General features: G+C 50.7%; 1 protein-coding gene across 6 annotated transcripts in view; it reads left to right on the forward strand.

Annotated features, from left to right (window-relative positions):
• Window positions 1–27,823, forward strand: part of ABLIM3 (actin binding LIM protein family member 3) — a 109,150-nt gene that overhangs the window by 73,585 nt on the left and 7,742 nt on the right. For 2 of the 6 annotated variants that reach the window (XM_032395217.1, XM_032395223.1), the window contains 13 exons: window positions 7,855–7,913; window positions 10,256–10,327; window positions 14,446–14,601; window positions 16,144–16,173; window positions 16,667–16,796; window positions 17,502–17,600; window positions 18,972–19,019; window positions 21,353–21,487; window positions 23,023–23,087; window positions 24,347–24,494; window positions 25,749–25,778; window positions 26,353–26,411; window positions 27,247–27,307. In XM_032395217.1, coding sequence (XP_032251108.1) covers window positions 7,855–7,913; window positions 10,256–10,327; window positions 14,446–14,601; window positions 16,144–16,173; window positions 16,667–16,796; window positions 17,502–17,600; window positions 18,972–19,019; window positions 21,353–21,487; window positions 23,023–23,087; window positions 24,347–24,494; window positions 25,749–25,778; window positions 26,353–26,411; window positions 27,247–27,307 — 1,092 coding nt within the window. The remainder of the gene's footprint in view (window positions 1–7,854; window positions 7,914–10,255; window positions 10,328–14,445; window positions 14,602–16,143; window positions 16,174–16,666; window positions 16,797–17,501; window positions 17,601–18,971; window positions 19,020–21,352; window positions 21,488–23,022; window positions 23,088–24,346; window positions 24,495–25,748; window positions 25,779–26,352; window positions 26,412–27,246; window positions 27,308–27,823) is intronic. The other 4 variants (XM_032395220.1, XM_032395219.1, XM_032395221.1 and 1 more) reach the window with 4 other exon arrangements.

Below are 27,823 nucleotides of genomic sequence, written 5' to 3' on the forward strand. Positions count from 1 at the left end.
GTTATGTCCCTGGGCCAAAGTTAGCTGGCCTATCTTCTTTGTTTAAGGCAGTTTCTCCCATTTATTTTCAGAACTCTTTTCTTTTTAAAGATTTTATTTATTTATTTGAGAGAGAGAGAGAGAATGAGCAGGGGAGGGGCAGAGGGAGAAGGAGAGGAAGAGGGAGAAACAGACTCCCCGCTGAGCAGGGAGCCAAACGTGGGGCTCGATCCCAGGACCCTGAGATCATGACCTGAGCTGAAGTCGGACACTTAAATGACTGAGCCACCCAGGCGCCCCCCTTTCCAGAATTCTTAACCTGTGGTTTGTAGTTGGCCTTCTGAATCCAATGAATCTCCTAGAAATGGCTTGTCAAAGTTTGCATGTTGGTATATTTCTCTAAGGAGAGGGTCTGAAACTTTTTCAAATTTTCAGAGGTGTCCAGGGCCCAAAATCAAGTGAGGAGCCTCAGTTCTGTGTTAATGCAAATCCAAAACAGAGCCCTGAAAGCTTGCTTTGATAATTACCCCCAAACCTTCTTTTCTATAATGGAGTCTATTTCAGATCACATTTCTTTTAGTTCAGACTACATAAGGTCCTGGTACCAGGAGGTGTGTATTTCCGGCACAGCTGGGGACGCCGCTGACATACAGCAGAGGCTTTTTCCTCTGACAAGTACCTTAAAAGAGGTGCATGGAGCAAACAGATGTTCGAGGCAGGTGCCTCCCGTCATTATGGATTGTAGAACACCAGCCCTCAGTCATAATCTACGTGTTTCATCAAACCACACTTTAAAAGGCACCAACGTACTATTGGTTGTTATAAGCTAGTAGTTTAGCATTGTTATTTTAAATTGGATCTCTCTACTGACAGCTTAGCTTGTAGGAGTAATGCTTTAAAACTTTAAATCTCATGTTTCCCCAATCCTGCTACATAATTTTAGACTCTTCAAACATATCCTGTTACTGTACTAAATTGATATCTCCTAACGTCTGAATCTACTAAGCGTATTTCACTTTAAATAGACTACATTTTCATTTTGGATGAGCTGCAATATTTTTTTTAGATTTTTAGGGTTACCAAACATCTTGAATCCTATACAAAATATTATAGTGTAGTAGTTTAAAGTTAGTATTTTAAAGTCTGTTTGCAACTTGCTTCTTCTCTCCGGTAACCTCAAACTCGAGACAATGTGGCCATATTCTCCCCAGTTACGTGTCACATCTACTTCACCAGCCAATTTGTCCACGTTGGTCAGAATTAGGTCCAGAGGAGCAATTTCCCTGGCTGCTTCCTCTATTTCCTGGGAAACAAAATTGCCCACTGGGCAAGTCAAGAACTTGTCAGATACTCGGTTTTTCGCTCAATGAGATGTTTTATCAGTCTGGACTTTTTAGGCGGCAAAAACAACATTAGGTAAAAGGGGATTGATCATCTCACAGAACTGAGAAGCATCTAGAAGCAGCACGACGAGGCTGAGGAGCCTGCAGGGGTCAGCAGGTGGTTCTGCTCCTTGCTTCCTTCAGCGTGTGGCCTCACAGTCTCCGGCCCTGCTCCGGCTGCCTCCGTGCACACAGAGGGGCAGCATTCCGTGCCAGGTTCAGCACAGAAGTCCCGGAGAGACTCTGTGGAGCCTGACTCGGGCATATGTGCATCCCCAGGCCAGGGTGAGGAGACGGTGCTGGACAGCGCAGGACATCTTAGCTCCCTAAACCCCAACGTCCCCATCTGCAAACAGGGATAGCACTAGGCCCACCTTGCCAGGCTGTGGTATTAAGTGAGCCAACACATGATAAAGGCTTACCACCGAACCTGGTACTGCCAGGTCTGCCCGTCTGAGCTCATGTAAACATCCCGGAATGTAGAAATGGCCATTCCCCGTGACGCCATGCGCCCCAAATGCTGACTGTTGTCAATATTACCGTCATTATTAATAACGCTTAACATAGGGCTTAGCCTATGCGGTCAGTAAATGTGAGTTACCGTGGTGAGCGTTGACTTAAGTACTGCTGTTCTATAGTATATAGCGTAAGGCCTGGCATAGGCACTTGCTAAATATTAGTTATAATACTAACAATAAGAAGAAAGCTTAGTGGGTGACACATAGTAAGCACGTCTTGCAATTTAATTGCCGGCCTCGCTGCTACGGTCAGCAGTTAGTATTTCCCGCGAGCTGCTCTGCACCTGGGTGCTGCCACACCCCTTCCCTCACCCTCCTCCTATCCTATCCTGCATGCTAACCAGCTTCCTGGCAGCTAAGCACTTTCTCCCTCCACCTCTTTATTAAGCTTCAAGCCCACTTGTCCCTATCAGCGCCAGGCCAACAAATCTTTTCCACTTCTCCTGAGCTGCCCTCGTCCCTGGGCCCAAGCCCAGCCTCCCAGAGGGGTGTGCTGGCTGCTAAGGCAGGCTTCTGTTCTCCAACTCCAGCCGCGCAGCCAGCCCTGTGCTTGCTGCAAGCGCCTCGCTCCCCCAGGCCAAGGCTCCCGGGAGTAGAAGAGTAAACACTACCCCCCTGCCCTCAGGTCTCTCGGGTACTCCTTTCCCCTTCCCCAGACTGGATCCTGGCAATGAGATTTTTTTTAGCAGGGGAGGGTAAATGATGATAATCACAACAACTAACATTGCTTAGTGCCAACTCCAACAGACTTTGTCCTAATGTGCTCTACGAATATGAACTCACTACTGCTTACAACAGACCTCTGAGGCAGATACTGTTAGCATCCTCATTTTATCAGTGGGGAGACTGAGGCACAGAGAGGTAACTGACTTGCTCTCGACGATGCAGCTAGGAAGTGATGTAATTGGCATTCAAACTCCATAAGAATATTACAATAAATAAGGCATTGATTGCCTGATACATGGTAAAGACTAACCAGTACCCAAGATTATACTAAAGATGATACAGCTGTTATTGTATGTCAGATTCAGCAGAAAGGCTCACTCTTCTCCCTGTTGCTGAGTTTGGGACTTTTTAGTAATAAGTGAAGAGCAGAGTATCCTATGGTCTACAGGAGCTGTCCACCTTCTTGGGGTAGGGAGTGGGGATTTTTTTGTTCGACGTAAAATTCTCATATCAAAAAAAAAAAATTAACCATTTTATAGTGTACAATTCAGTAGCTTTTAGGATATTCACAATGCCGTACAACCACCACCTCTAACTAGTTACAAAACATTTTCACCCCAGGGCGCCTGGGTGGCTCAGTCGTTAAGCTTCTGCCTTCGGCTCAGGTCATGGTCCCAGGGTCCTGGGATCGAGCCCCCATAGGGCTCCCTGCTCCGCGGGAAGCCTGCTTCTCCCTCTCCCACTCCCCCTGCTTGTGTTCCTGCTCTCACCGTATCTCTCTCTGTCAAATAAATAAATAAAATCTTAAAAAATTTTTTTCACCCCAAAAGGAAACCCATACCCATTAAACTCTTCCCATTCCCCCTCCCCGTAGAGCCTGGCAACTTCGAATCTGCTGTCTTTCTCTATAGTTTACCCATTTGGGAAATTTCATATAGACGGAATCCTACAATACATAGGCTTTTGTGTCTGGCTTCTTTCGCTTCAGCACAGCATAAGGTTTTCTAGATCCATCCATGTTGTCCCATGTATCGTGTTTCATTCCTTTGTATGGCTGAATGCTATTCCACTGTGTGGATACAGCACATTTGTCTGTCCAGGCAGGGATTTTAAAAGAACCATCCCAAGATCCTAGCAAGTCTAGGTCACAGAGGCTGTGCTGCTGACATACAGGCAGAACTTCGAGAAACCTCACCCTGCTGTAGTCAAGAGAAATCCAGGGAAGAAACCTGCTGTGAGAGAACACCCTAGCTAGCATCCGGGTTTGCAAACCCAAACGCCTGCTGAAATGGACGAGAGGGGCCGGGAGGCAGACAGCAGGGAGGGTCACTGGTCATCTGCAGGGTCTAAAAGCATTCAGATACTGAAAAACGCTGTGCTGGGCAAATAGAACCTCTGGGTGGGCCGGTTTCAGTCACTGCTGTGTTTGCAGTCCTGGCTGGGTGGTCTGGAAGAGTGGCGCCAGCTCTGGCTTCGGCATGGAAATCTCCACTAATGCAAAAAAAAAAAAAAGGTTGGCAAATTGAACTTCAAGGTCCAGCAGAGAGATGGCTGGGTCCCCAAACATTAAAGAACCCCAAAAAATGACCCAAAATGTGGGGTGTGCTGTGACCAGTCAGAGAGAAAAGGCTGATGCTACCTCTGCTAGGAATTAAGAAGAGCCTTACCACCGGCTGAGGGACAGCTTTGGAGATTCCGAGATCTCGGCCTCTGAGTCAGCTCGCATGTAAATAGCTAATCCCTTCACTCCATAACTTTAACAGGAGGTTTTAACCACAGGACCTGGAACCGTCTGGGACAGTCTCAGAGGACGAGGGTATGACTCATGGAACCAGGAGTCTAACCAGACAAAAGGGTTGACTTCCTACAAGAAATTAAAATGTTCTTCTGTCTTATACAATTGGTTTCTTTATCCCATCACATTCCAAAGGAACGAAGTTGAAGTGTTAACTAGTATTCAGCCCCGTGGTTCTCCACTTTGGAGTCCTAAGTCACCCAGGAGCTTGTTAGTATCACAGATTCTCAGGCCCCGCCCCCAGGAGGTGACTTCAGGGGCTCCATGGGAGCCCAGGAATCTGCGTTTTACCAGGCTTCTGGACAACTGGGCCACAGCTCACACTTGGACAGACCCCAGTCTAGTGAATATTCTGGTAGAAACTCACTCTGAAATTGTAGCTGTCAAATCAGAGTCTAGATTGTACTGCTTGTCCAAATTGCTGAGCCCAGCTTGGAGAACTCAACTGGCCTAAAACAGAACAACACGTTTCTTTGGTTTTATTCATTCACTCCGTGAGTATTTATTGAGAATCTGCAGTCCCTGCGGCTGTATCTGCAGATAAGACAGAGGTGAATCCCGCTCCTTATAGAACTTACACTCCAGGCTAATTCATTGGATAGGGGCAAATAATTCATTTTTTTCTATACAGAGAAATCTGTGAAGATGAAAACACAGAATCTCCAAGGGTTGGGAGGGAACGTAAACATCCATTAGTGTAAATACCTCATTATATGTCTCCTCTATAATATCCTTGCTGAGCATGTATCCACCCAATGCATACTTACATACTTCCAGGGACAGGGAGCTCACTCTCAGAATGGACCCATTCACTCCTCAGACATTGAATTTTCTTTCCCTGAAACTTCTGCCCTTGGTCCTTGTTCTATGTTACAAGACATGCAGAACAAGTTCATTGCTCTTCCCACAGAGAGGCATTAAAATACTCAAAACCCTTTTTCACTATTCTGCTAAATCTTCTCTTCTCCATGGTGAAGACCCAGCCTTATGGCCTAATTTTAGGTCCCCTCTCCATCCTGGTTACCATCATCCTCTGGGTGCCTTTCATCCTATGTCTCATTTTAAAATACAGAGGTGGGACACCTGGGTGGCTCAGTCTGTTAAGCGTCTGACTCGGTTTCAGCTGGGGTCATGATTTCAGGGTCATGAGATTGAGCCCCAAGTCAGGCTCCACGCTAGCGCAGAGTCTGCCTGAGATTCTCTCTTTCTTTCTCTGTCTCTCTTGTAAATAAATAAAATCCTTTTTTAGAAAAAAAGAAAATACAGAGGTGGGATCCAACCAGTCATTCATTTATGTCTTTAGGAAACACACTTGAGCCAGGTGCTATCTTAAGCTCTGGGGAGAAAGTGCATGGAAGAGAGTAACGACCTCCTTCATTCTGGATGCTGTCTCTGTGGCATGTCGTTGAGCTAGTGGCTAGTGCAAAAGCCCAGCCAACCACCATTTCCTAGGGGTCTTCATGAACAGATCACCTTTTCTTACCTTAATTTACCTAAGTCTGTTGCTCACAACCAACAGATTCCTTCCCTCTTTAGTTTAGATGCTATCCTGCCAACTCCCAAACTTCTGATTTCTTTTCATCTCTAATTGTATTTTCTTTCTCCCTTTTGATTCTCCCCCCTCACTTCTTCTATAAACCTGCTTTCCTGTGAGCTGAGTGCTGAAGCCGTTTGCGGCTCAGCTTTATTTCAGAACAGATTATGTGAGCAGCGTGGAGAGACCATCGAGTCTGACCTCCTCTCTTTACACATCATTTCCCCCCATGAGGACTTCTGCCTGACCCTTTCCCTTCATATGCCTCTTTCTCTTCATCTCACGACCTTCTTAGACATCTGTATCCCCCTCATCCGTTGCCGACGGTGACCTGTGACATAGGCTTCCTGCCAGAGCCACGGGGATAAACAGCTCCTGGTGGATTCGGCAGCATCCCAGGACCCGGAAATGCTCTCTCTAAAACTCCCCGAAGCAAGGATCCCCACCCACCGCTTGGGAGCAGACACACCCTGTGACAGCCAGGCTCGCCGGAGCCGCAGTCCTGGAGTCCCTCTACTGGGCTCCGAAAACCATTGCACTTTACCTTAGCAAGCATTAAACTCATGTTGAATTACTAGGAGCTCACAAGAAAATCAGCCAACGAAACTGAAAGATCCCTATCTTTCTCATAAATGACAAACTGGGACTAGAATTAAAAATTTGGAGGTGAAAACAACCTCCAAGACTGTCCCAATCCCACCTCATTGTTATTCCAATGAAGAAACCGGGATGCAAGAGAGAATGTGTTAGGGGCCAAGCAGAGGCAAGAATCCAGGCTCCAGAAACAAGATCCCATGCTCCTTACCTCGGGCCTATCCTCTCTGCATCACGTTTCGGGGGCTGATTTTTCAACTTTACACCACCACCCCCATCACTTGGCCAGCATTCCAGTCCCGGGGGTTCCAGGCAACAAACCATAATGGAAAGTATATCCTAAAAACAAAGTCAGACAAACAAATACCATCTGGGTGCTCAGGAATCCAGCCATTTGCTGGCTCCTTTCCTTTTCGGGCTGGTAATCAGAGCAATGGCACCAGAGGGATAATATGTTCCTACTTTTCCTTCTAATCCAGGACACCTGTTTCTTCTTTGGGGAATGTGTAATATTTGGGGCTTCTTCTCAACATGTGACCAGCCACCTGTTGCTCATGCCTTTCCAAATTGGCCTCTCAAGTTTGGGGCTGGCCAACTGGACAACCCCCCCCCAACACACACACACACACACAGTAAAATGCAGGCATTTGCAATATACTAAATTTGAAGAATCTGGAGCCTCTTAGGAATTAGCAGTTCAAGACAGTGCCCTCAAGCAGACTATACATCATGACACCTCCCCCCTTCAGTATGACAGCTCTTGTACACTGTCAGAAGTCTTTGAAGGGAAAGGAAGGCTGGAGGTCACCATGGTCTGTCGCTTTATTTCACCTCTACTGCCATTCACTCATTCAACAAGTATTTATTGACCACCTGCTACGTGTCACTCACTGCCAATCATCCACTCATCTGTTCAGCCCGCAAACATGGATGGGGCCTCTGCTGAGAGCAAGATCCCATGCTGGATGCTTACAGGAGAGCCAGCAATGAATAAAGCTCAGCCCCTGCCCGGAGGAGCTTCTAATTTAGTTAGGGTCATGAATCCACAAGCCACTGTGATTTGAGGTCGTATGTGTTAAGAAAGATACAAAGAACTATGGACCGCAGAGAAAAGAGAAGTCACTCCCTGTTGGCAGGTAAGAAAGTTTGCAAGAAGATGCCGTGTGAGATCTGGACCTCCTTGAGGAATGGGCAGGATTTGCACCGGCAGAAGGAGCGGGAGTGGTCGATCGATGGAGCAGCATAGAGCCTGGGTCACCGGAGGGGGGTCCTCCTGGCTGCTGTGTAGGGCAGATATGCTGCCGAGGGAGTAAACGGAGGTGAGGGGTGGCGAGAGAGCTACTAGATGTGAAAGGTCTGAGCCTTTGTTATTTTGCTGGCCCGTAGGTTCTGAGGTTTGGCACCCCATCTGCAAACAGGCAGCCCGGGCAGAGAAGAAGTTAAAGGTAAGCAAGCTGGTAGTGATACCAGACCACACTTTTTGCCACTTGGTTGGGGGCACTGTGCTTTAGTAGGGAGTCTTTCCTTGGTATGCACACTCCCAGATGTGTGCCCATATCCTTAGATTTCCTTAATGGTAACACCTGCCTCGTGGGGCATTTAAGAGGATAAAGACACCGGATGGGAGAGCACTTTGAAAAACTGTAAAACTGTGAGTTTTTAGCATTTCTGGGGCCAGGCTCTCGCCTTAGCGTTGCTCACCAAGAGGCCTCATTGAAGCTGACACACTGGGAGTTTTCCCCAGCCTCACGTCATTTATTAGGAATAATAGCGTGGATACAGGAATTGATAGTATGTAAAGCATCTTCACAGCCACTGTCTGATTTGCTTTCTTTAAGCCTGTGGATCAGAGAGGGCAAGGAATTGTATCTTCTCTTTGCTGGTGAGAAATTCAAAGTCTAAAGAGGGTGGTGATTTGCCTACAGTAATACAGCTGGCAAGAGCGCGGCCAGTGTCCCCAGGCACACGCTGGGCCACCTGCGGTCCTGCTGAATTACTGCGCTCTGACTAGTACCAAGAAGTCCTGTGAATCCGGGTTCTTGATCCAAGGACGGCAGGGAGGAGCCCAGCTCCTGAGTCCTTGACGCTGTGGAGGAGAAAGCTGGGTACATGCTGGGGACAGGCACTTGATGACGTCCCAAGTGCCTCTACATTTTGCAGAAGAACTGGTCTATTGATGTATAATTTTGTTTGAGCCTTGAGGGCTTTTTTCCCCCTGTTTCTTCCAAGTCCTCTCCATTTAAGATGTAAAAAGACCTAATTGACCTTTCTTTCCTCAATTTCTACCTTTTTGGTGGCATTTCTCAAATTCAGTTATCCTTCTACAACCCCGATGCTTTTGCCACCTCTGTGCACCCCCTGTATCGTTACATACTTAATATTCTTCTTTAAATCAACCCACTACTCTTCACTTAATGGAACTTATTTTAAAATAAAACTTTATATCGCCAAGTAGAAAGCCAGTATTACTTGCTATAAATAGAAGGTAACCATAAAATACATTCAATGAAAAGGAAATGTTTCTTAAAAATAAATCTTAGAAATTCCAGCTAGGGGCGCCTGGGTGGCTCAGTTGGTTGGGCGACTGCCTTCGGCTCAGGTCATGATCCTGGAGTCCCAGGATCGAGTCCCGCATCGGGCTCCCTGCTCAGCAGGGAGTCTGCTTCTCCCTCTGACCCTCCTCCCTCTCATGCTCTCTGTCTCTCATTCTCTCTCTCTCAAATAAATAAATAAATAAAATCTTTAAAAAAAAAAAAAAAAAAAGAAATTCCAGCTAGATGGTGTTGCCTCTACTCTCTTTATTAAAAAAAAAAAAAAAAAGGAAATGAACAGCTGTTGAGAAAGTTGCTGAAATACATCAGCACTAAGTTAAGACTTCCTCCTTGATTTAACCAAGAGAAATGAAATCAATTTTACGTTTTACTCTCCCATTTTGCAACTCAGTGTCATCAGATGCTCCCCCTAAATTCATCTTGCCAGAATCAGCACCAGTTCACAATGCACAGTTTAGGGGACACTGCTATAGAGCCCCAGGTAGAATGCTTTAATTCTAAATTGTGGCCTGAGAGATCCGCCAGCAATTTTGCAGTCCTTCAGACCAGCCCCTTCGTTTTACAGATCGGGAATCCGGGATCTCTAAAATCACATAGTTCACTAGGGGCCCTCAGTTCCCAGGCTGTTTGCTTTTTGACTACAGCATGCCGTCACTCTGTCACTCTCGCAGCTGGCAGGAAGGTCGACATAGTCCCTTCTTCTGCCGAGGGAGCCATTAACACATTGTTGCCATTGTTCAGGGAAAGATTTTTTAAGTTTATCGCTTAGGCTGATGTCAATTTGCAAGGGATACACTGTAAAGAATCAGTACTTTATGCAATTACAGGAAGTTTAACCTGCTTGTACATTTTATATAAACAAACTGCTAAGGAACGAGTACTAACCAATTTTATTCCCGTTAAAGTAAATACATTATTGGCAGGATAACCCCAAATGAAAAGTTTTATGAATAAATGCCTATCTAAAAGGTCAATTACAAATATGTAAAAAAAAAAAACCCACAAATCCAAATTCTGTCCAACAGCCTGAAGTCCTGTGCATTTCCAATTTCATTCACACTCAGACATTGATTACAAAGGCAGAAAATAAAGAGAAAGTACAGAAAGCCAGCAAGTGTATTTAACCGTGTTGTCGCTGTTCCCTACAGAGCTGCCTTCTTCCTCCCCGCCCCTCCTCCCCTCCCCACCGGCTGGAGGTACAGCTTCTCATTCCTTCTGTCTGGTCTCTCCCACAGCATAGGCGGACGTCCGAAACTTCCATCTCACCCCCTGGATCCAGCATTGGGTCACCCAACCGAGTCATCTGCGTATGTATCAATTTTTAGCCAGCCAGAGGCCTTTCTTATCCGTAGGTCTGCTACCTAAAGAGTTTCTAAGGACAGCCAAAGACAGCTGTCAGGTTTTCATCCAACTAATATCTCGTGTGTGTCTGTCATGTGCTAGAGACTCTGTGCTAGGTCCTGGGGACACAGTGGGGCACAGGGAGGATGTGGACCCTGCCCGCATGGAGCACAGAGCCTAGTAAACACAGAGTTACGGGGATAATGTCAAGTTTAGCAGGAGCACAGAAAAGTCAAAGACAGAAGAGCCCCTGGTGAGCTCTAAAACCATCGCAATGTGCCTCCTTCCCCACTGCTTAACTGAGCTAATAGTGGGACAAAACTCTGGGGTCAGAGTGGTATTCAGAGTGGAAACTGGGTGGGAGGTCAATGTAGAGATAGGGGTGTGTGATAAGAAGGCTGAATGGAAGAAGAAGCCATATGAATATGGAAACACGGCATAAAGGAGTTGCAAATGTAAAGAAGAGCTGTCTAGTGACATAAGGAGTTCAGAGACAGAGAAGACCACAGGCATGTATCTGAGCTCCCATCCTCAGAGGCATTCAAACAAAGACACTCATCATTTGCAGAGACATGGCAGAAAGGACAAGAGTTGAGTCAGATGACCTCAGAGGTCCTTTGGATATTTCATTCATTCATTCATTCATTCATTCAACAAATGTGTGCCAAGTGTCTCCTCTGGGCTAAGTGCTGGCTTCTGTGCTGGAAAATGGTGGTGAACCACCTCATGACATTGAATATGTGTTATCTACATAACCCATGGATAAGCAGTCCCAGTTCTGGTAAGTGCTAGGAAGAAAACGTGCAGGGCACTCTAATGAGGCTGCAGATGGACAGAGGGACAGATAGTCTAGGGCCAACTGTAAGAAGAATCCTGAGGAGGAAACATTTAAGCTCAGACCTGAGAGAGAAACAGAAGTAAGTTAAAGCAGGTGAGGGAGGCAGAGCCAGGGAGGACAGAGATGAGCAAAGGAGATGAGCCATCTGACTGTGGACTCTTCCAGCCTTCCCCAAGCTGGAGGGGCCAAGAAGACCAAAATTGGGTGGAGGGGTGGAGGGAGGGGAATGGTCTAGAGCAGGAAGACTGCTCCTGATAAGAAGTTCTAGATACGGTCCCCAAACTAGTCAGCCCTGGGTGGGCCCTGACCACCATTGCTCCATTATAATTTTACCCCAAATCTACATCCAGTTTCCTCCTTGATCCCTGGATAATGCCCACTAATGGGGCTGTTTCCTTTCCTTTCTTCCTCTGTTCAAATGAAAATCAGACATAAGAGTTATCGTTGACAGCAACTTCCATATGGTCAATACTGCCTTGCGGCTCCCACAGAAGACAAGCACTTTGATCACAGGCCATCCTCATTGAAGATTCCTGTCCCGAAAAAAAACAGACGATTATCCCCTCAGTGCTATGAATGGGGCCAGGCACAGCAGGATTAATGAGCTAAATTTCAGGGCCTACACCGGGAGCAGGTTATTAACAAAGTGAGCATGTCTGCAGGAGAGTTACCAGGATGTGCAAACTTGGGATATATATATGGCAGGACTCTGATGCCTTTAATCCCTGGCTGGTCCTCCCTGCTACCTTTGTGAAACAAGTTAGCCCTAATGATGAATGATGTCCACCCTGGAGTCCTGGAGAAAGATTGCCCCTCTGAGGGTCAGCTCCATAGAGATGAACAAGAGCAGCTGGGGACACCTGCCATTGTACCATCCAACTGGGGGCTCGTACACTAAGCTCAGCTACCCGTGTATGCTGCCATAGGCATGTGTCTCCCTTCTTGTACTCTCCTGTCTTGCCTGTTATACCACCTCACCTTCAGCTGCTCTGGGGAAATGACCGCACATGTTACGTGGGCCGTGTTTTAAATCAGACCATTCCAAACATGGCTTCCAAACTCAGGGAAGAAACCATCTGACCACTTTCGGGACATGCAGTAACAGGCAGAGAGGTAGAGTATTGGGTTTGATTTTCATAAATACTGAGGTTTGGTATTAAAAATAGAATTATCAATGAACCTGGAGGGGGGGCAGTTTCTTTCAAACTTTGCCCCACCCCCCACTGACTGCTAGAATCATCTTCAGGAGGTTTGATTTCGACCAGCTCCATGTGTTTTCTTCCTTCCTTCCTGGCTAATTATGTTGGGAAGCCTCTGTTCAGTCACTGTGCCTCTAAATCTAAAGCTCATTTATAACCCTATAAACATAGTAGCTGTAAGAAGAAATATAAATATAGTATTTTTGAGGTTTGGACTAAAGCACTGAGAGGAATATTGATGGGTCGAGACAAGTTTGCAAGATGCCAAGAGCTCTCAAGGTCGAGACCTAACATCCCGCGACAAAAGGCAGCAGTTACTTCAGCCAGGGGACCTTCCTAATGAGGTTCCCTTGGCCCACACACGCCCAAGTTGGCACAAACGTGGTGCCTGACCCGGGCAGGCTCTGGCAGAAATGAGATGGCACACTTCTGAGAGGTTTGCTGAGGACCATTTACAGAGGCCTAGGCTGGGTTAGGGGACCCACAAGACATCGTGCGGCATCCAGGGTCTACAACAGCAGGACTGTCACCACCCTCGACCTGAAGAGAAGGTCCGGCAAAAGCTGGAGCTGTGAAAGGCAGCCCCAGGTGGGCGCCATGCCCACCACAGCCGCTGATGCCGGGGCAGTGCCAGGGGACAGGTGCGCAGCCTCTCTCTCCACCACCCCCCAGTCTGCAGGTGCCCCCTACTGGCCCCACCCAGCTGAAAGCCAGGGAGCTTCTGATGCAGCCCATGGGGCCTCGGAGCCCCAATCAGGGCAAGGAGGAATGCTTGGTGGATCTGGAGGCAATGGAGAATGAACAGCACAGTGTCCAAACAAGAGTGGGCTGGGACGGGGACAGAGTGGTGGAAGGGCCTTGGAATATGTTTCGAATAGCAATGCTTGTAAGGTCTTTATGAAAGTTGCTTTCTCTACAGTAGTTTTGGCCTTGAGACTCACCTGGGCCCCCAGGCACTGGAAGAATGTTATTTGGATAATACAGTTTCCCTGGAGTCTCTGTCTAGTGGCCTCTCAATTTATCTCACATCAGGACCTTGCAAGTCACAGTAGTTACGGGGGGACAGATCCTGGTTGACCACAGCAGAAGCCAGGCACAGAGGGAGCAGCTGGAGGGTGCAGACATGGAAAGGACAGGGCCTCGGGAGCCATGAGAAGTGGTCTGTCCCATGCAAGGGGAAGCTGTCTCTTAATCCATGCTGTTCTAGAGGGCTGGACTCAGCCAAGCTCAGGTAGTAGGTAGAGGCTTGTCTCAGTTCAATGTAGGGCCTGCTTTCTGAGGTCAGCCCTCTGCCGGCTGTAAGACAGTGAGCTCCCCACACTACAAAGCCAGCAGGGGCCGCTGGGAAGGCAAGTCCTCAGGCTAGACTGGCTGGGCTTGAATTCTGATTGTGCTGCTTATTAGTTGTGTGACCCTGGCCAAGTTCATTGACTTCTCCGTGCCTGTTTCCTTATTCAGAAACGAAGATGGTATTAGCGCCCCACTAAGTAGCACCGTGAGTTGTATCTATCCCTACCAGGGACTTCAGACAGAGTCTGCCTCATCCTAAGTACTCACCAAATGTTAGCTCGGGTTTCACTCTCTGTGATTAATTCTGTCTTTACCACCTCCATCACCTTCAAGGAGCTGTGGGTGAAGATGTCCTCCCTGCGTGGGGTTGGAAGGCAGTCCCCACCCAGGCTGGGTAGTTCAGACAGGATTCAAACCTCCCGGCTAAGTGGCGCAAAGTGCAGAACCATCTGAGCCCCATCTGGAAAACAGTAATAACATTGACACTGACTCCACAGAGACATCAGGACACTTGGAGGAGACAATACCTGCAAAGTGCACGGCCTCACACATAAAATGCGCTCAACCAGTGTGAGCCCTGTTGGAAAGGATGGCCTCTAAGACCTGCCTGATTCTAACATTCTGTGCATCTTCCATCCTAATATTCTGTTTTTAGTGGAAACTGGAGAAGCTCATTCCCTCTGTGCCTGGTTTTTGTTTCCTCTCTCTTTTCCCTCTTATCTCTCTGCCTCTTTCCTGTACCTTTCCTCTTCCCCAGGCTAAAGTGGATAATGAGATCCTTAATTACAAAGACCTGGCAGCTCTCCCCAAGGTTAAGTCCATCTACGAGGTACAACGCCCCGACCTCATTTCCTACGAGCCTCATTCCAGATACACGTCCGACGAGATGCTGGAGAGATGTGGCTATGGAGAGGTACGGCGTCTTGCCCCTCTCTCCGGGGCTGTTGGAGGAGAGAAGGCCCACACGGTCCCCAGCCACTCCCATCACAGACACTTTGGCCTCCACAGTGTCAGCCCCTGCACTCTTTTAAACTGGAATTTATAGTCAACATTTAAAAATCAAGTGATTTCACCCAAAAATCTGGCTTTTCTTGAAAAATCAGAGCAGGTGTATTTCCACTATCTGGAGGGGGGAGCAGCGCCTCCTATAGGCAGGGCATGGGTTCTCCAGTTCTCCCCCGTTTCCACCACCCCCTGAGAACCCCAGCATTGAAGCCAAGAACCTGTGACCACTTATCACTTGAATTACTGTTTTTCTTCTAGTGGAGTAATTTTATACACAGCCCATGGCTTTCATGCCTGACAGGCTCAGTGGCCATTTAGGTTTACAATCCCTGGTGGGTAGGTTCTCTGGGTTTTGCACCTGACCTTAAGCCCCTATGTTCAAAGCAAGAGATGCTTTTTAAGAACTCAGCATCAGATGGCTTTTGAAAGAATTAAATGGTTGCTGGACAAGAGAAAGCCTTCTCTGGAGAAGGCAGGTGGCCGTTACCCTGAAGGTCCTGGCCGGCTATATCTCAGGCGAGTCCCAACCCCATTCAGGGCCCCTGAGCGAAGATTATTGAAAGAAGGAGCCCTGGCCTGGGGAGCAGGGTCCCAGGCTCTTGTCCCCACCCCACCACTGTCCCTTTCCTCTCTAAAGGAATTAGGGTTCATTTGGTTGGAGAGCCCAATGCTGAGAGTCCCGGGGCTCTGGCCCCTGAAATGGACCAGGGCAGGGGGACCAGGTGGAGAGTGATGCTCCTGAAGCCAGAAATAGCACACTGGGCCCACAGGCTAAAGCCAACTCCCAGATTTGTTTTGTTTCACTAAGTATCTTTTAAAAATGTAAATTAGTTGCCAACATTTAAACATGCAGAGATTTCACATAAGAACCAGCATTTCTGACTTGTCTTGGAAATGTAAGGAGCGGTGTTATTGTTGGGCAGGTGTCCCAGGGGCTGAGCCACCACTGCCCTTTGCAGACGGAACATTCCATCTCCAGCCTGCCGCACCACCCACCGGCCCAACTCCCACATTGATGGCAGCAGTCCGGCCCTTGGTTGGCCCTCATTCGGGTCTCTGGGCCTGCACACTGTCCTCATGAACCACAGAGGGGTCACGAACTGGTAGAGAGACAGGGCAGGATCATAAAATGGCTCTGAGCTTGTGGTGCAGAAGCCTGGGTCCAAGTGAAGACCCTACCACATTGTACCTGAGAGGCCCCAAGCCACCCCGCTCCCTCTCTGGGCCTTGGTTTCCCACTGGTAAACGAAGGGCATGATCTCAGTGTTCCCTACCGTGTGTTGGCACTGCTAGGGTTCCAGCCCGCTCAGCACGGCTGCTGTCTGGGGAGGGAGGCCCCCGGAGCAGCTATAGGCCCGCTCTCCGCTCAGCTACCTAACCCCTCTCCCTCTCTCCCTCCTCTCTCTCCTCTGCCTCTTCCACGATGGCCTTCAAACTCTTCACTTCTAAGTCGCTGGGAACATTATCTCTCTACTCCCAGGTAATTGAGCTGGTTCGGGGAGACCTTTTCTGTAATTGTGTCCCTTCATGCTGGCCGTAGCAGACCCCTGGTTTCGCTCCCCCACCCCAGCTCCCCAGGGTGCTCCCCGACCAGGGCACGGACGGGAGACTTAGGAGCACACCTGGAGGAAGTGGCTATAGCTAAATGGTAGAGGATGTGCCTTTTCTACCCAAAGGGAGCCTCCCTGATGCTCCTGGGATCCTTGGCCAGGATTCCAGGCACCTGACCCACGGGTTCTATTCAAGGGACTGAGTGATGGGTGAAGGCCCCCAAGATTGTCTGCAGTTTTCTTCAGGCTATGTGTGTAACCCAGGGAGGGGGCCTCGGTATTCAAAAGGGCAGCACCATGAATTTGGATCCTCAGCCCCCTAGAATCCTGGATTCCACGTCACTCCCCCACCTGCCCGCTAGACCCTTGGGCCACAGGCCTGCTTAATTGCCGGCCTGGCTCATGGCCTGCTTCCTCCCCCAGGACATCTACGAGAACCTGGACCTCCGACAGAGAAGGGCCTCCAGCCCAGGATACATCGACTCCCCCACCTACAGCCGGCAGGGCATGTCCCCCACCTTTTCCCGCTCGCCTCACCACTACTACCGCTCCGGTAAGGAAGGGGGAAGCCCCCAAAGGAACAGGAAGAGCCAGGGAGACCATGCAATGGCTGGCTGTCGCCAGCTGCAGAGACAGCCCAGGGCTTCCCCCCGGATCTCCATCACAGCAGGGCCCTCTGGAGACCTGTGACCACCCAGGTCACCAGCCGGGCCTAACTGACATGCCCCTGGCCGGGGGAGAGAAGGGGCACATGGAGCTGAGAAGCAGCAAGAAGATGGGTGGTAAGCTGCCAAGAGAGGAGGGTGGCAGGCAGCCCAGCAGCCCGGGCTGGAAGAAGACTCCTCTGTCCGTGTCCTTTGGCCTGCCCCCGCCAGAGGGCCAGAGGGCCAGAGGACCAGAAACAGGCCCAGCCTTACCCGCTCCGGTCAGGTCATCCACAGCCGCCTGGAGGTTAGGGGGGAAGCAGGTGCTTGGGTGGAGGAAAGAAGCAATTGAGAGGGTGGTGGGGAGCCAAGGGGTCCAAAGACACCTCCCTGAAGCCCGGTGGAGTTGATGCTTACCACCTACGACCTCTGACGCCGGGGTGAGGCCAGAAAGGCGGGTCGAGCCTGTTGGTGCAAACACAGTGCATGAGAGCACAGCCCCTGCCTACCATCCCTGCTGTCGTCATGTCACTGCTGCCTTCAGCGCCACCGCGGTAATGCCTGTTTTCTCTGTGCCTCTGTTCTCTCTGGGGACCACTGCCTGCGCGCTCCAGGGCCCGAGAGTGGCCGGAGCTCTCCATACCATAGCCAGTTAGATGTGAGGTCCTCCACTCCGACCTCTTACCAGGCTCCCAAGCACTTTCACATCCCAGGTAGGCTGCCAGCCCACAATCCGGGCATGGGTGCATGCTCCGTGGGGTCGCCGGGCGCTGGCACCGGCAGCGAGGGACCCCCCCTAACCAGTCCCCCACACTAACCCACCCTGCGGTCCCGACACGCCGTGGGCCTTAGTCCAGCCACTTGACACACCCGCCCTGACCACGCCCGCCCCGAAGCAGCCGGAGGAGTGCCTCAGATGTCTGAGGGCCCGGATGGCATGCGGCAGTAACCGTGCTGAAAGTCACGCGCTTTTGCATCACAACTCTTGGGACCGAATCCCAATTCCACCACTTAGAAGCCTGTGGCCTCGGGCTGGGTCCTGAACTTCCCTGAGCCTTTCTGTTGTTCTCTCTGTACAGCCAGGCACTGTCCTCCGCCCTGAGGTTGCGTATATACGTGCTCAAACTAGCCCAGATCCTGCCTTCATGGTGTTTATACATGGGGAGAAAGTTAATCAATGAGTACGCAAACCAGTAAAAGGGTAATTTCAGGTAAATGATATGTGCAGTAAACATAATAAAACAGGGCATTGTGATGGAGTGACTGGGTGGGGGAGGCTGGGCTAGGTAGGGTGGTCAGGAAGGGCTTCTTGGAGGAGGCGACATTGAGTTCAAAAGATGAGAAGGAGCCAGCCATGTGAAGATCCTAGGGAAAATATCCTGGGCAGAGGGCATAGCAAGTGCAAAGGCCCTAAAACACAGAACTGGTAGCAGTCCACAGTGGCTGGAAGTGGTGAGCAGGAGAGGGTGTGATAGGAGGTAAGAGGAAGGCAGGGGCTAGGTGACACTGTAGATGGTTTAGACAGGGTCTCACCCTGAGTTCAGCAGAGCCGGACCTGGAACCGGGTCTCCCAACTCTGAGCTCAGATTTTACTCCCCACTCGCTTTTCCCCAGGAACTCATCCTGCTGTTTCATCTATACCTTTCTCAACTGCCCCAGAAAGGTCCCATCCTGTCTATTTTTGAGGGAATGGGGGGCGGATCATGCTGAACCGGCGGCTGCAGCATTCTGGGGACTTCCATGTGGAATGAGGCGTGGCTGCTGGGTGGAGGCAGGGGGCACCTTCCTGCATGGGATCCTGCTGAGCACACACCACCTCGTGCCTGCATGCCCACCATTCAAGCCCGAGTCCCTTCCTCAGCACCGTTAGAATCCATCCATTCCTCTCCTCTCACCTTTCTTAGAACCTCACGGGTTGAGGTGGGAAGTTGAGTTTTGGAAGAGCATGTCCACCAGGGAAAGATGGTGGACCCTCGGGAAAGATGCTGACTGCCTCTCTTTCTGAGATCAGCTGACCAACCGCTGTCTCCTTCTTCCTCTCTCTCTCTCTCCTCCCCATGGTCCCTTCCTTGTCTGCCTGGCAGCTGGAGAAAGTAACATCTACCGGAAACCCCCGATCTACAAACGGCATGGTACGGTCCGGGCAGAGAGGGCGTGGCCAGACAGGGGGCGGGGCCTTTAACCATCTGTGCCGATGGTCTACAGGGGCCACCAGGAGGGACACATGCAAGGCTGCAATTCGGTCTTTCTTGGTGGCTACCCCCCAATCACTTGCGGTGACACTGGGGAGGAGTTTGGTGTCACTTCAAAAGAGCAAGGAAGGCCTCGTGTCACCTAAATATTTTCCCACCTCCTTTCCAACCCCCCTTCCCTGCTGTCTGGTGTCCTAAATTCCACGGGCAGAGTAACGCTTGTCAAATGCACAGACTACTGGGAGTACTCCAAGGCATGGATGCTCAAATTTCGACGGTCATTAGAATCATGGGGGATGCATTCAGATTCCTGCACCCCGCCCCAGACCTACTGCATCGCAATTTTGTGTTTGTAACAGTTTCTCCAGGTGATTCCAAAGCCCGGCCCAGCTTAGAAACCACTGCTCTAAGCTATTCTCCGTCATGGTGTCATGAGAGTCAATGAAGGCTTGGGGAGGAGATGTGGATGAGAAAGGAGCAGGGCTTCGATGAGGGTGCCTTCATTCTTCCATTCATTCCTTCAGTGTTTCTTCGAGAACGGTCTATGGAACCCCTGTACCTGAGAGACTTATTTAAAAAGCAGGTGCCCTGGCCCCTCCCCTGCCCTAGACTTTCTTATTAGAAAAACTGGGAGTGTGACCTAGGAATCTACACGGTAACTGGCCTCATTCATGATTCCTACCTGCGCTCCGTATGAGAACCACCAAGTCAGGCATCACTGAGAGCCCTGTTACTTCTTGCAAACGCACTTACTGAGCCTCAGCTGACAAAGCACACCCTTTGCCTTGAGGATGCAGAGGTGCAGAAGTTCCCCTGTATTGCCCTCCCATGCCTGCAGGCTACCTGGGTAACAGAGGGGAGTGCAGAATCAGAGAAGCACCGAAACACAGGTGGAAACAGCCCAGTACTGGGATCTGAGCTCACTGAGCTGGCGGAGGGGCCATACAAATATAAATGATGGCTCTAGCTTAAGACCTGACAATTTAGACAAACATCCTCAGTTTCATAGGGGCCCGGGCTGGGCTCCAGGTGAGTCTGTGTGCACGTGCATATATCTGTGTGGCTGTTGAGGACAAGCCATGTACCCCAAGTGGCCACAGAAAGGTACCGACCCTGACAAAGCCAGTTTGTCCAGAAGAGGCCCTCAAGTCTCAAACGCCTCTGGACTGTGTGAGATTTTCCAGATGGGCTCTGAGGGGCAGCACCAGAGCAGACTCAGGAGGAGTTGGGGAGGAGGGAGATTGCCTGGATAAGCGGGCACCTGAAAAAGCTGAATGACATCAGTTGGGGCAGGAGGGACTGCCCAGGACCAAGTCTAAGAATCCGCAAGCTTTGGAAGCTTTGGAAGCCAGTGCTGCTGGGGGAGGGCGCACAGGCTGGAGCTGGCAAAGGGCCGACCCCTGGCCCCTCTGCTGCTCTGGCTGCACGGGGTGTGGGACTGTCCCTTCTCTCCTGAGAAATGTCAGGGGCCCCCTTGTTTCCCCAGCCCTCTCTTGGCCCCAGTCAGCCTCTTGCCAGGCTTCAGCTGTGCTAAGGTCACTGCCCCAGAAGGTTTTGTGTCTGCAGTAGGTCTGATGGTCCATGTCATGGAAGCTTGAAGCCGGGTGGCACCTGACCCAGCAGACCAGTTCGGACACTTACTGATAAGGAAACTGAGGCAGAGAGGGACAGGATGTGCCCAGTGTTACAGCTAAGTGGCAGAGCCGGGGCCAGAACCCAGCATTGCTGGTTCCCTGTCCGGTGCTCCTTTCTTTGGGCCATATCGTCTCCCGAAGCAAGGTTTGGCATTTCAGTGCGAGGAGAAAGTTGATAGGCCGCATGGCTCGCTTTGGCAATTTCCACCCTAGGTATGGCTCAAATCCCAAACGAGACAGGCTTTTAGAGGCTAAGGAAGGTCAGGGCATGGGATCACCTGGGACCTGTCTAATCTTACTTGGAGGAGCCATGGCCTTAGTGTTCACTTGGGAGCAGACCTGGGGGTCCATGAGATATGGTAGCAGAAGCCCTGAGCTGGGGTCTGGTCCAAGTCTGGTCTACTTGCCATGTGGTCTTCAGCAAGCCCCTTCCCCTCTCTGGCATCCAGATTCCCAGCTGTAACATGAGGGGCTTGGCCTCAGGGCTATTCCAGCTCTGATGCTCCAAGTCCCAGACCCTGGCCTCAAAGTGTCCTCACTCCCCTGGGCTGGAGCCTGGCCGAGGCAGGTAAAAAGTATACAGCACACTCTTCTAGGACACTCTGCTTCCCTGAAGCTCTCTCCTTGGGTCCTTTGCAGGTGATCTGTCAACAGCAACCAAGAGCAAAACAAGTGAAGACATCAGCCAGGCCTCCAAGTACAGTCCAGCCTACTCACCGGACCCCTACTATGCTGCAGAGTCCGAGTTCTGGACCTACCATGGGTCCCCCAAAGGTAATGCACCCCACAGAGGAGCCTGGACCAGAGCCCTGTCACCTGCGCCGGGGACACACGGTTAGGACGGCTGCCCCCTCCTTCACACAGTCGTTCATTTATTCATTCAACAAACATGTACTGAGGGCCAGCCTTGGGCTCTAGTGAGTGACCGGGAAGCAAAATAGAGCAGGTCCTTACCCTCGTGGAGGAGACCTAGACTGCAGCTGGAGGGGGAGGTGATGTGCAGGAAGGAGGTGACACAGGAGGTGGGAGATGATGACAGGGGCATGCTGTCCAGCCTGGAATGTGACAGAACCTTCTCAAAGCAGAGACTCCGCTGCCACAGGAAGAGTGGGGCAGAGGTAAGCCAGCAGAATATAGAATCACATCTGCAAAGACCCGGGGTGGGAGGGCAGGTTCCCCTGGAGGAAAAGAAAGGCTGTCAGCTTAACCGGGAGCCAGAGAGGAAGGGAAGCAGGTGGGGGGTGAGGGGCCAGATCCCACGAGGCCTTGTGCACTGAAGCAAGGATTTGGCTCTCTATCCTAAACCGTAGGAAGCCACTGAAGGTGACAGGATCAGCTGTGTGGGTTTAAGAGACCATTTTGGCTGTGGGGTGGAAAGCGGCTTGGAAGATAGAAAAGGCAGTTTGTGCGAGATGGAAGACTCTCGTAGGCACCCTGATGGGGTCTTCATGGTCCTCGGGGCGCCATCCCACCCAGTCAGGCATCTCAAGCTGTTTCTTTTAAGCACGGGGATGCATTTTCATCAAGCTCCTTTTTGAGTCAGCACACAGCCTTTACTAATTGAGTGTCCATTCTGAGCAAAGCTTCACAGGAGCTCTGCGATGGTCCCTTCCTTGCCCTCCAAAAATTCTGCATTTGGAAAAGGAGCTAAGACAAACAAGCACAACTACACCCCGAGATAGACAGAGATCTCTGAGAGATACGTGTGTTTGGGGTGGAGACGTGGTGGTGGAAAGAGGTATCCTACACCGTTTGAATCACAAAAGAACAAACCAAAAAAAAAAAAAAAAGAACTCCAATTGGCTTAAGCCAAAACAGGGATTTTCTGGGTCACGAGAGTGAAAGTTTTTGAGGCACAGCTGGATGCAGAGGTGAATGCCCGCCGTCATCAGAGCGTGTCCTGTCCCTGGGGTGGCTCCGTACTCAGCATGGCCCTGCCCCGGTCATGGCAAGATGAGCTCCAGCCCATCTAGGCTTAATATCCTACCCTGGACAGAAAGAGGACTTCTCTCTCCCACCAGCAATAGCAAAAGTCCCAACATCGAGGCTCATTAGCCGTGTTTGGGCAGTCAGTTTCCCCTGCTCCTCATGCCCAAGAAAGGGAAGGGCTGCTGGGCCTTTCCATACAGGAGGCCCCTGGTGGAGGGGCGGTTCACCAAAGTACACTCGCTCAGGGCCACTCGGCTACAAAGTGCTGGGGCCGAGAGGAAACCCCCGCCTGTGAGGCTCTGCGTCCCTCTGTGTCCTCTGCCGGGGGCCGGCTGAGTGGAGAGCACACGCGGGAGCTGATGCTAGCTGTCTTTTGGCAGTGCCCCGAGCCAGAAGGTTCTCATCTGGAGGAGAGGAGGACGATTTTGACCGCAGCATGCATAAGGTGAGCAGGCTCCACCCTGGATGATATGCCTAGACAGTGTGTTACTGAGGGTTTGATCATTTGCTAGTGACAGAAACCAAATTCAAACCCACTTATGGTAGAAAAAAGAAACCTGTAGCTTTGCATAACCAAAAAGTCCAATGGTAGGAGGAGTTTCAGGTATGGCTAGATCCAGCTGCTCAGCAAACTGCCACAGGAAAGTTGTCTCTCTCTTCTCCTGTGCTGGCTCGCCGCTGCGTTGGCCTCATGCTCGTGCAGGTTCTCCCGTGGTGGCACGTGGGTGCCAGCAGCTTTCATGCACTGCTGGTGGGAGTGGAAAATGGTGTGGCCACCAGGGAGAACAGTTTGCAAGTTCCTCAGAAAGTTAAACACAGATTTACCCTATGACCCGGCAATTGCACTCCTGGGGAAATATTTACCCAGAAGAATTGAAAACCAGGACTCAAACAAGCACACGTCCATGATCTTCATAGCAGCACTACTCACAAGAACCAAAAGGGAAAATCACCCAGATGTCCATCCGCTCACAAGTGGAGAAGCAAAATGTGGTGCATGCATGCAGTGGAATGTTACCCAGACATAAAAAGGAATGAAGGACTAATACGGGCCACCATGTGGACGAACCTTGAAGACATTATGTTGAGGGAAAGAAGCCAGACACAAAAGCCCACATATTGGATGATTCCATTTATACGAGATGCGCAGAATAGGTAACTCCACAGAGCCAGACACAGGCTGGTGAATACCAGGGCCTGGCAGGGGAGGGAGAGAGGGAATGACTGCTTCCTGGGTCCAGAGTCTTTTGGGGGAGGGGTTAAAAACTGTTTGGAACTAGACAGAAGCGGTGGTTGTACTAAATGCCACTGAAGCGTTTACTTTAAAGTGGTTAATTGTATCTGATGTGAATTTCACCTCAATAAAACGTGTTTTTAAAAAGATGGGTGCCAGCAACAACAGCCAGAGTCCCAAGGAAGGCCCTCCCTGGCCCGGCTGGAGCCTTCCACCCACCTGCTGTGGGCCGGGCCGGCTTTTGGTGCCCTCCACCAGCCCCACCTCCCACTCCCCAGAGCACAGGACCACTTGTGAAGAGAGACGAAGTCCCAAAGGAAGCTGTGAGGCTGCGGGGAGGGAGGGATGCTGGAAAGGCGAAAATGACAGAGGTTCCCCGGAATCTGGCCACCCGGCCTTTGTCCCAAGCCTGGTCTGTTTCCTGTTCTCTGCTTCCTTCCCACTTCATCTTGCTCCTCCCCCACGCCCAGCTCCAGAGCGGAATCGGCCGCCTGATTCTGAAGGAGGAGATGAAGGCCCGGTCCAGCTCCTACGCGGATCCCTGGACCCCACCCCGGAGCTCCACCAGCAGCCGGGAGGCCCTGCACACAGCTGGCTATGAGATGTCCCTCAATGGCTGTAAGCACCACCCTGGAAGTCTGCCGGGCTGGGGGCACTTCCTCTCAATTCCCTCAAAGAATCTGAACTCCTGTGGCCTTGCCTGGGTCTAGAACACGGACTTGGCAAGGTGCCGTATGGGGCACTAAGTAAGACCATATTCTGCCATGAGCAGGCACTTGTTTCTTTGGGGTATCTGAAAGCTGTGACTTCTAGTCAGGCTCAGTGTAAAGAAAAATGTCTTCTAATAGCCTGAATGGCTCGAAGATATGAAGGACTGGCTCTGGAGGTAGTGAGCCCCTCATCATAGGAGGTAAACAAGCAGAAGCTTGGTGCAAACACTCTGCCCAGAGATCCTCTCATTGTAAACTTCTCCCTGTTTCTGGACAAACACATGCTTCCCTCCCTTCCTTACCCCTGTGGGAGTCAGTCCTGCCAGGAAATCCTATCTCAACTCAATACTTGATGGATAATCCTCTGTGCCAGGCATTTGTAAATACATTATCACTTTTGGTCCTCACAAAGACTGGCAATATAGAGGGATTATTATCACCCACTTTATAGATGAGAGACCTGAGCTTACTACTTGCCCAAGGTCAATAAGCTGGTAAATGAAAGAGCCAGGATCAGGCCCAAGTCAGGGGGACTCCAAGGCCATAAGCTGTTCCGTCTTTCCCATACTGCACCTTGACTTTAGGTGGGACTGAAGATGGTGATGGTAAAGATGATCAAGCCAGTTTTATTGAGGGTTTTTTGTGTTGTCAGACACTGTGCTAATACCTTATGGTATCATATGTCATTTATTCTTCACAATAACCCTATAAAGGAGACACTCTCCCTCTCCATTTTACTATGAGAAGACCAAATCACGATTGAGTAACATATAGAAGTTAGGTATCTATGAATGGCAGAGCCAGGCTAAATTGATGAGCCTGTTTCCCTGTTTGACCACCCAGGGGCGCAGTTTTCAGCCCCTGGCTCTGGGCTCTGGGCAGTGCACCGGTGCTGCTCGAAGTCCGGTTCTGTTCGATGGCATCTGTGCAGCACATCACAGAGCACCTGCTTTGCACCAGGTGCTGGGCAGGGGAGAGAGGATGCCGTGCAGGTGCAGCAACTGGAAACTGACCGGTGAGAAAGGAGGTAGCGAAGGAGGCTCCTCCTCTCCACCAGCTAGGGTAGCCCAGGAGTGGGAGCCATGTCTGTCTGTCCCCATGAACTTTCCACCATGTCCATCTGTCCCCATGAACACTGATCTCTGGCTTTTCTCTCTTGCAGCCCCTCGGTCCCACTACCTGGCTGACAGCGGTAGGTTCTGCCTGCCCTACCTTCAGCCTGTCGTGTCCTGGGAGAGCCAGAGCCGAGCTGGTTGCAGGTCCCCTGTAGCTGAGATGTCCCAGCACAGTCCTGATCTCAAATGGCCCACCCCATTGTGTTTGTCAGACATAGACTTCCATCTTTGGTCCTGGAACCAGGGTTGCCATACCCAATAGATCCCAGAGAGAAAGAACATGTGTCTCTTCCACCTGCCTGGGAGCCTGCCTGTCTGGGCTCTGAGCTCAAATCCAAAGCCCAGGGCCTTTGTCCAGAGCCAGCTGTGGCCAGGACACAGGGGTTCATCACAGGAGCATAGATGTGTGCAGGGTGAGGCCACAAGACTGCGCACATGGGCTTCGGGCGGGCCTGGAGTTCTGCCCGGGCGAGGCATCCCTGAGATGGTCAGTTGCGTGTCTATAGTGCAGGGGGAGGAGCTGGTGGCCTCTGCCCCTTCCCACTTCCCACGGGGTCGGGGAACAGTATTGGCCATGTGCAGCCAGACGGCATCTGGGACAGGGACCCCTGGCTTGGGGCTCCTGGGAATTGTTTGGCTGTTTCTTTTCAGATCCCCTCATCTCCAAATCCGCCTCCCTGCCTGCCTACCGAAGGAACGGGCTGCACAGGGTAAGAGAGGCTGTGCTGGGAGCGTCGCCCCCAAGATGTTAGCAATTCCAGCATTAGCTCCACACTCTCAGAGCCTAGACATGACTTTTGCTCATGCAACAGATATTTATTGAAAGCTTTCATATACGCCGGGTACTTGGAATACATCAGTGACCCCTGCCCCTTGGAGCTTCTATTCTTGTAGAGAGAAACAGAAAGCAAGTAGTAAATAGTATGCAAGTCACACTATAGAGAATGTAGAAGGTAATGACGTGCTAGGGAAAAAAAAAAAAAAAAGAAAACGTGGAGCAGGATAAGGGGGATTAGCAGTTTGGGGAGGGGGCAACATGCAATTTTATTTATTTTTTTTTAAAGATTTTATTTATTTATTTATTGGAATGAGAAAGAGAGAGCACGAGCAAGGAGGGGGGCAGAGGGAGAGGGAGAAGCAGACTCCCTGCTGAGCAGGGAGCTTGCCGTGTGGCTCTATCCCGGGGCTCCAGAATCAGGACCTGAGCCGAAGGCAGCCGCTCAACCAACTGAGCCACCCAGGAGCCCCTTGCAATTTTAAATAGAACTGCCAGGGTAGATTTCATAGGACAAGTGGTATTAGAGCAGCAAAAGAAAGAATGAAATGTAGTTCACCAAGAAATGAGTATTTATCGAGTGCCTACCGCGTGCCACCGCCAGGCACCAGGGACGTGGCCGTGAGTTAGGTCACCCTGACTTGAGACCGAGGCTCTCTGAGAAGGGCCATGTCCCATCCACCCCGGGCCATTTTTGGGAGGTGGGGGAATGCTTCAGGGAGGCAGCAGTGAGCTTGCTCAGGCCAGCCCTGGTTCTGTCTCCCCTGCAGACACCCAGCGCAGACCTCTTCCACTATGACAGCATGAACGCCGTCAACTGGGGCATGCGAGGTGAGTACCAGCCTCCCCTGGGACTCGCAGCAGCTTTGGATGCACTGCTCATAACTGTGGCTTGACCTTCCACCAGCGATCACTACAGATTCTGGCCCCACGCTGGGCTCTGTCCAAACCCCGAGTTCCCACACTCCCTTTCACTTCCCATTCCCTCCCTTTTTCCCCCCTCTTCCCTCACCCTCTCAAGTCCCTGGCCTTGGGTGATCTCCAGGCCATCTGTCCCATCTGGGTTCCCAGAGCCATTGCAGGGTCGTACTGCTGAGCTAGAGTTGCCTGCCAGCCCTGGGTGGAGGGAAACACTCAGAGCCAAATGCACATTGTTCCCAGCACACGTTCCATGAGCTTCATGCTCTCTGCCAGTGATGCTCTCCTGCTTGCCTCCACCAGCTCGTACAAGCTGGCTCAGGCAGGAGGACAAGCCTGGTGATTAACATAACATAAAAAAAAAAAAAAAAACCACTGGGGTATTCCTCTGGAGGATGGAGGATCTTGCCCAAGTGCTTCACAATCTCA

Source organism: Phoca vitulina, unplaced genomic scaffold (genome assembly GCF_004348235.1).
Source record: "Phoca vitulina isolate PV1807 unplaced genomic scaffold, GSC_HSeal_1.0 scaffold83, whole genome shotgun sequence".
Taxonomy (NCBI): domain Eukaryota; kingdom Metazoa; phylum Chordata; class Mammalia; order Carnivora; family Phocidae; genus Phoca; species Phoca vitulina.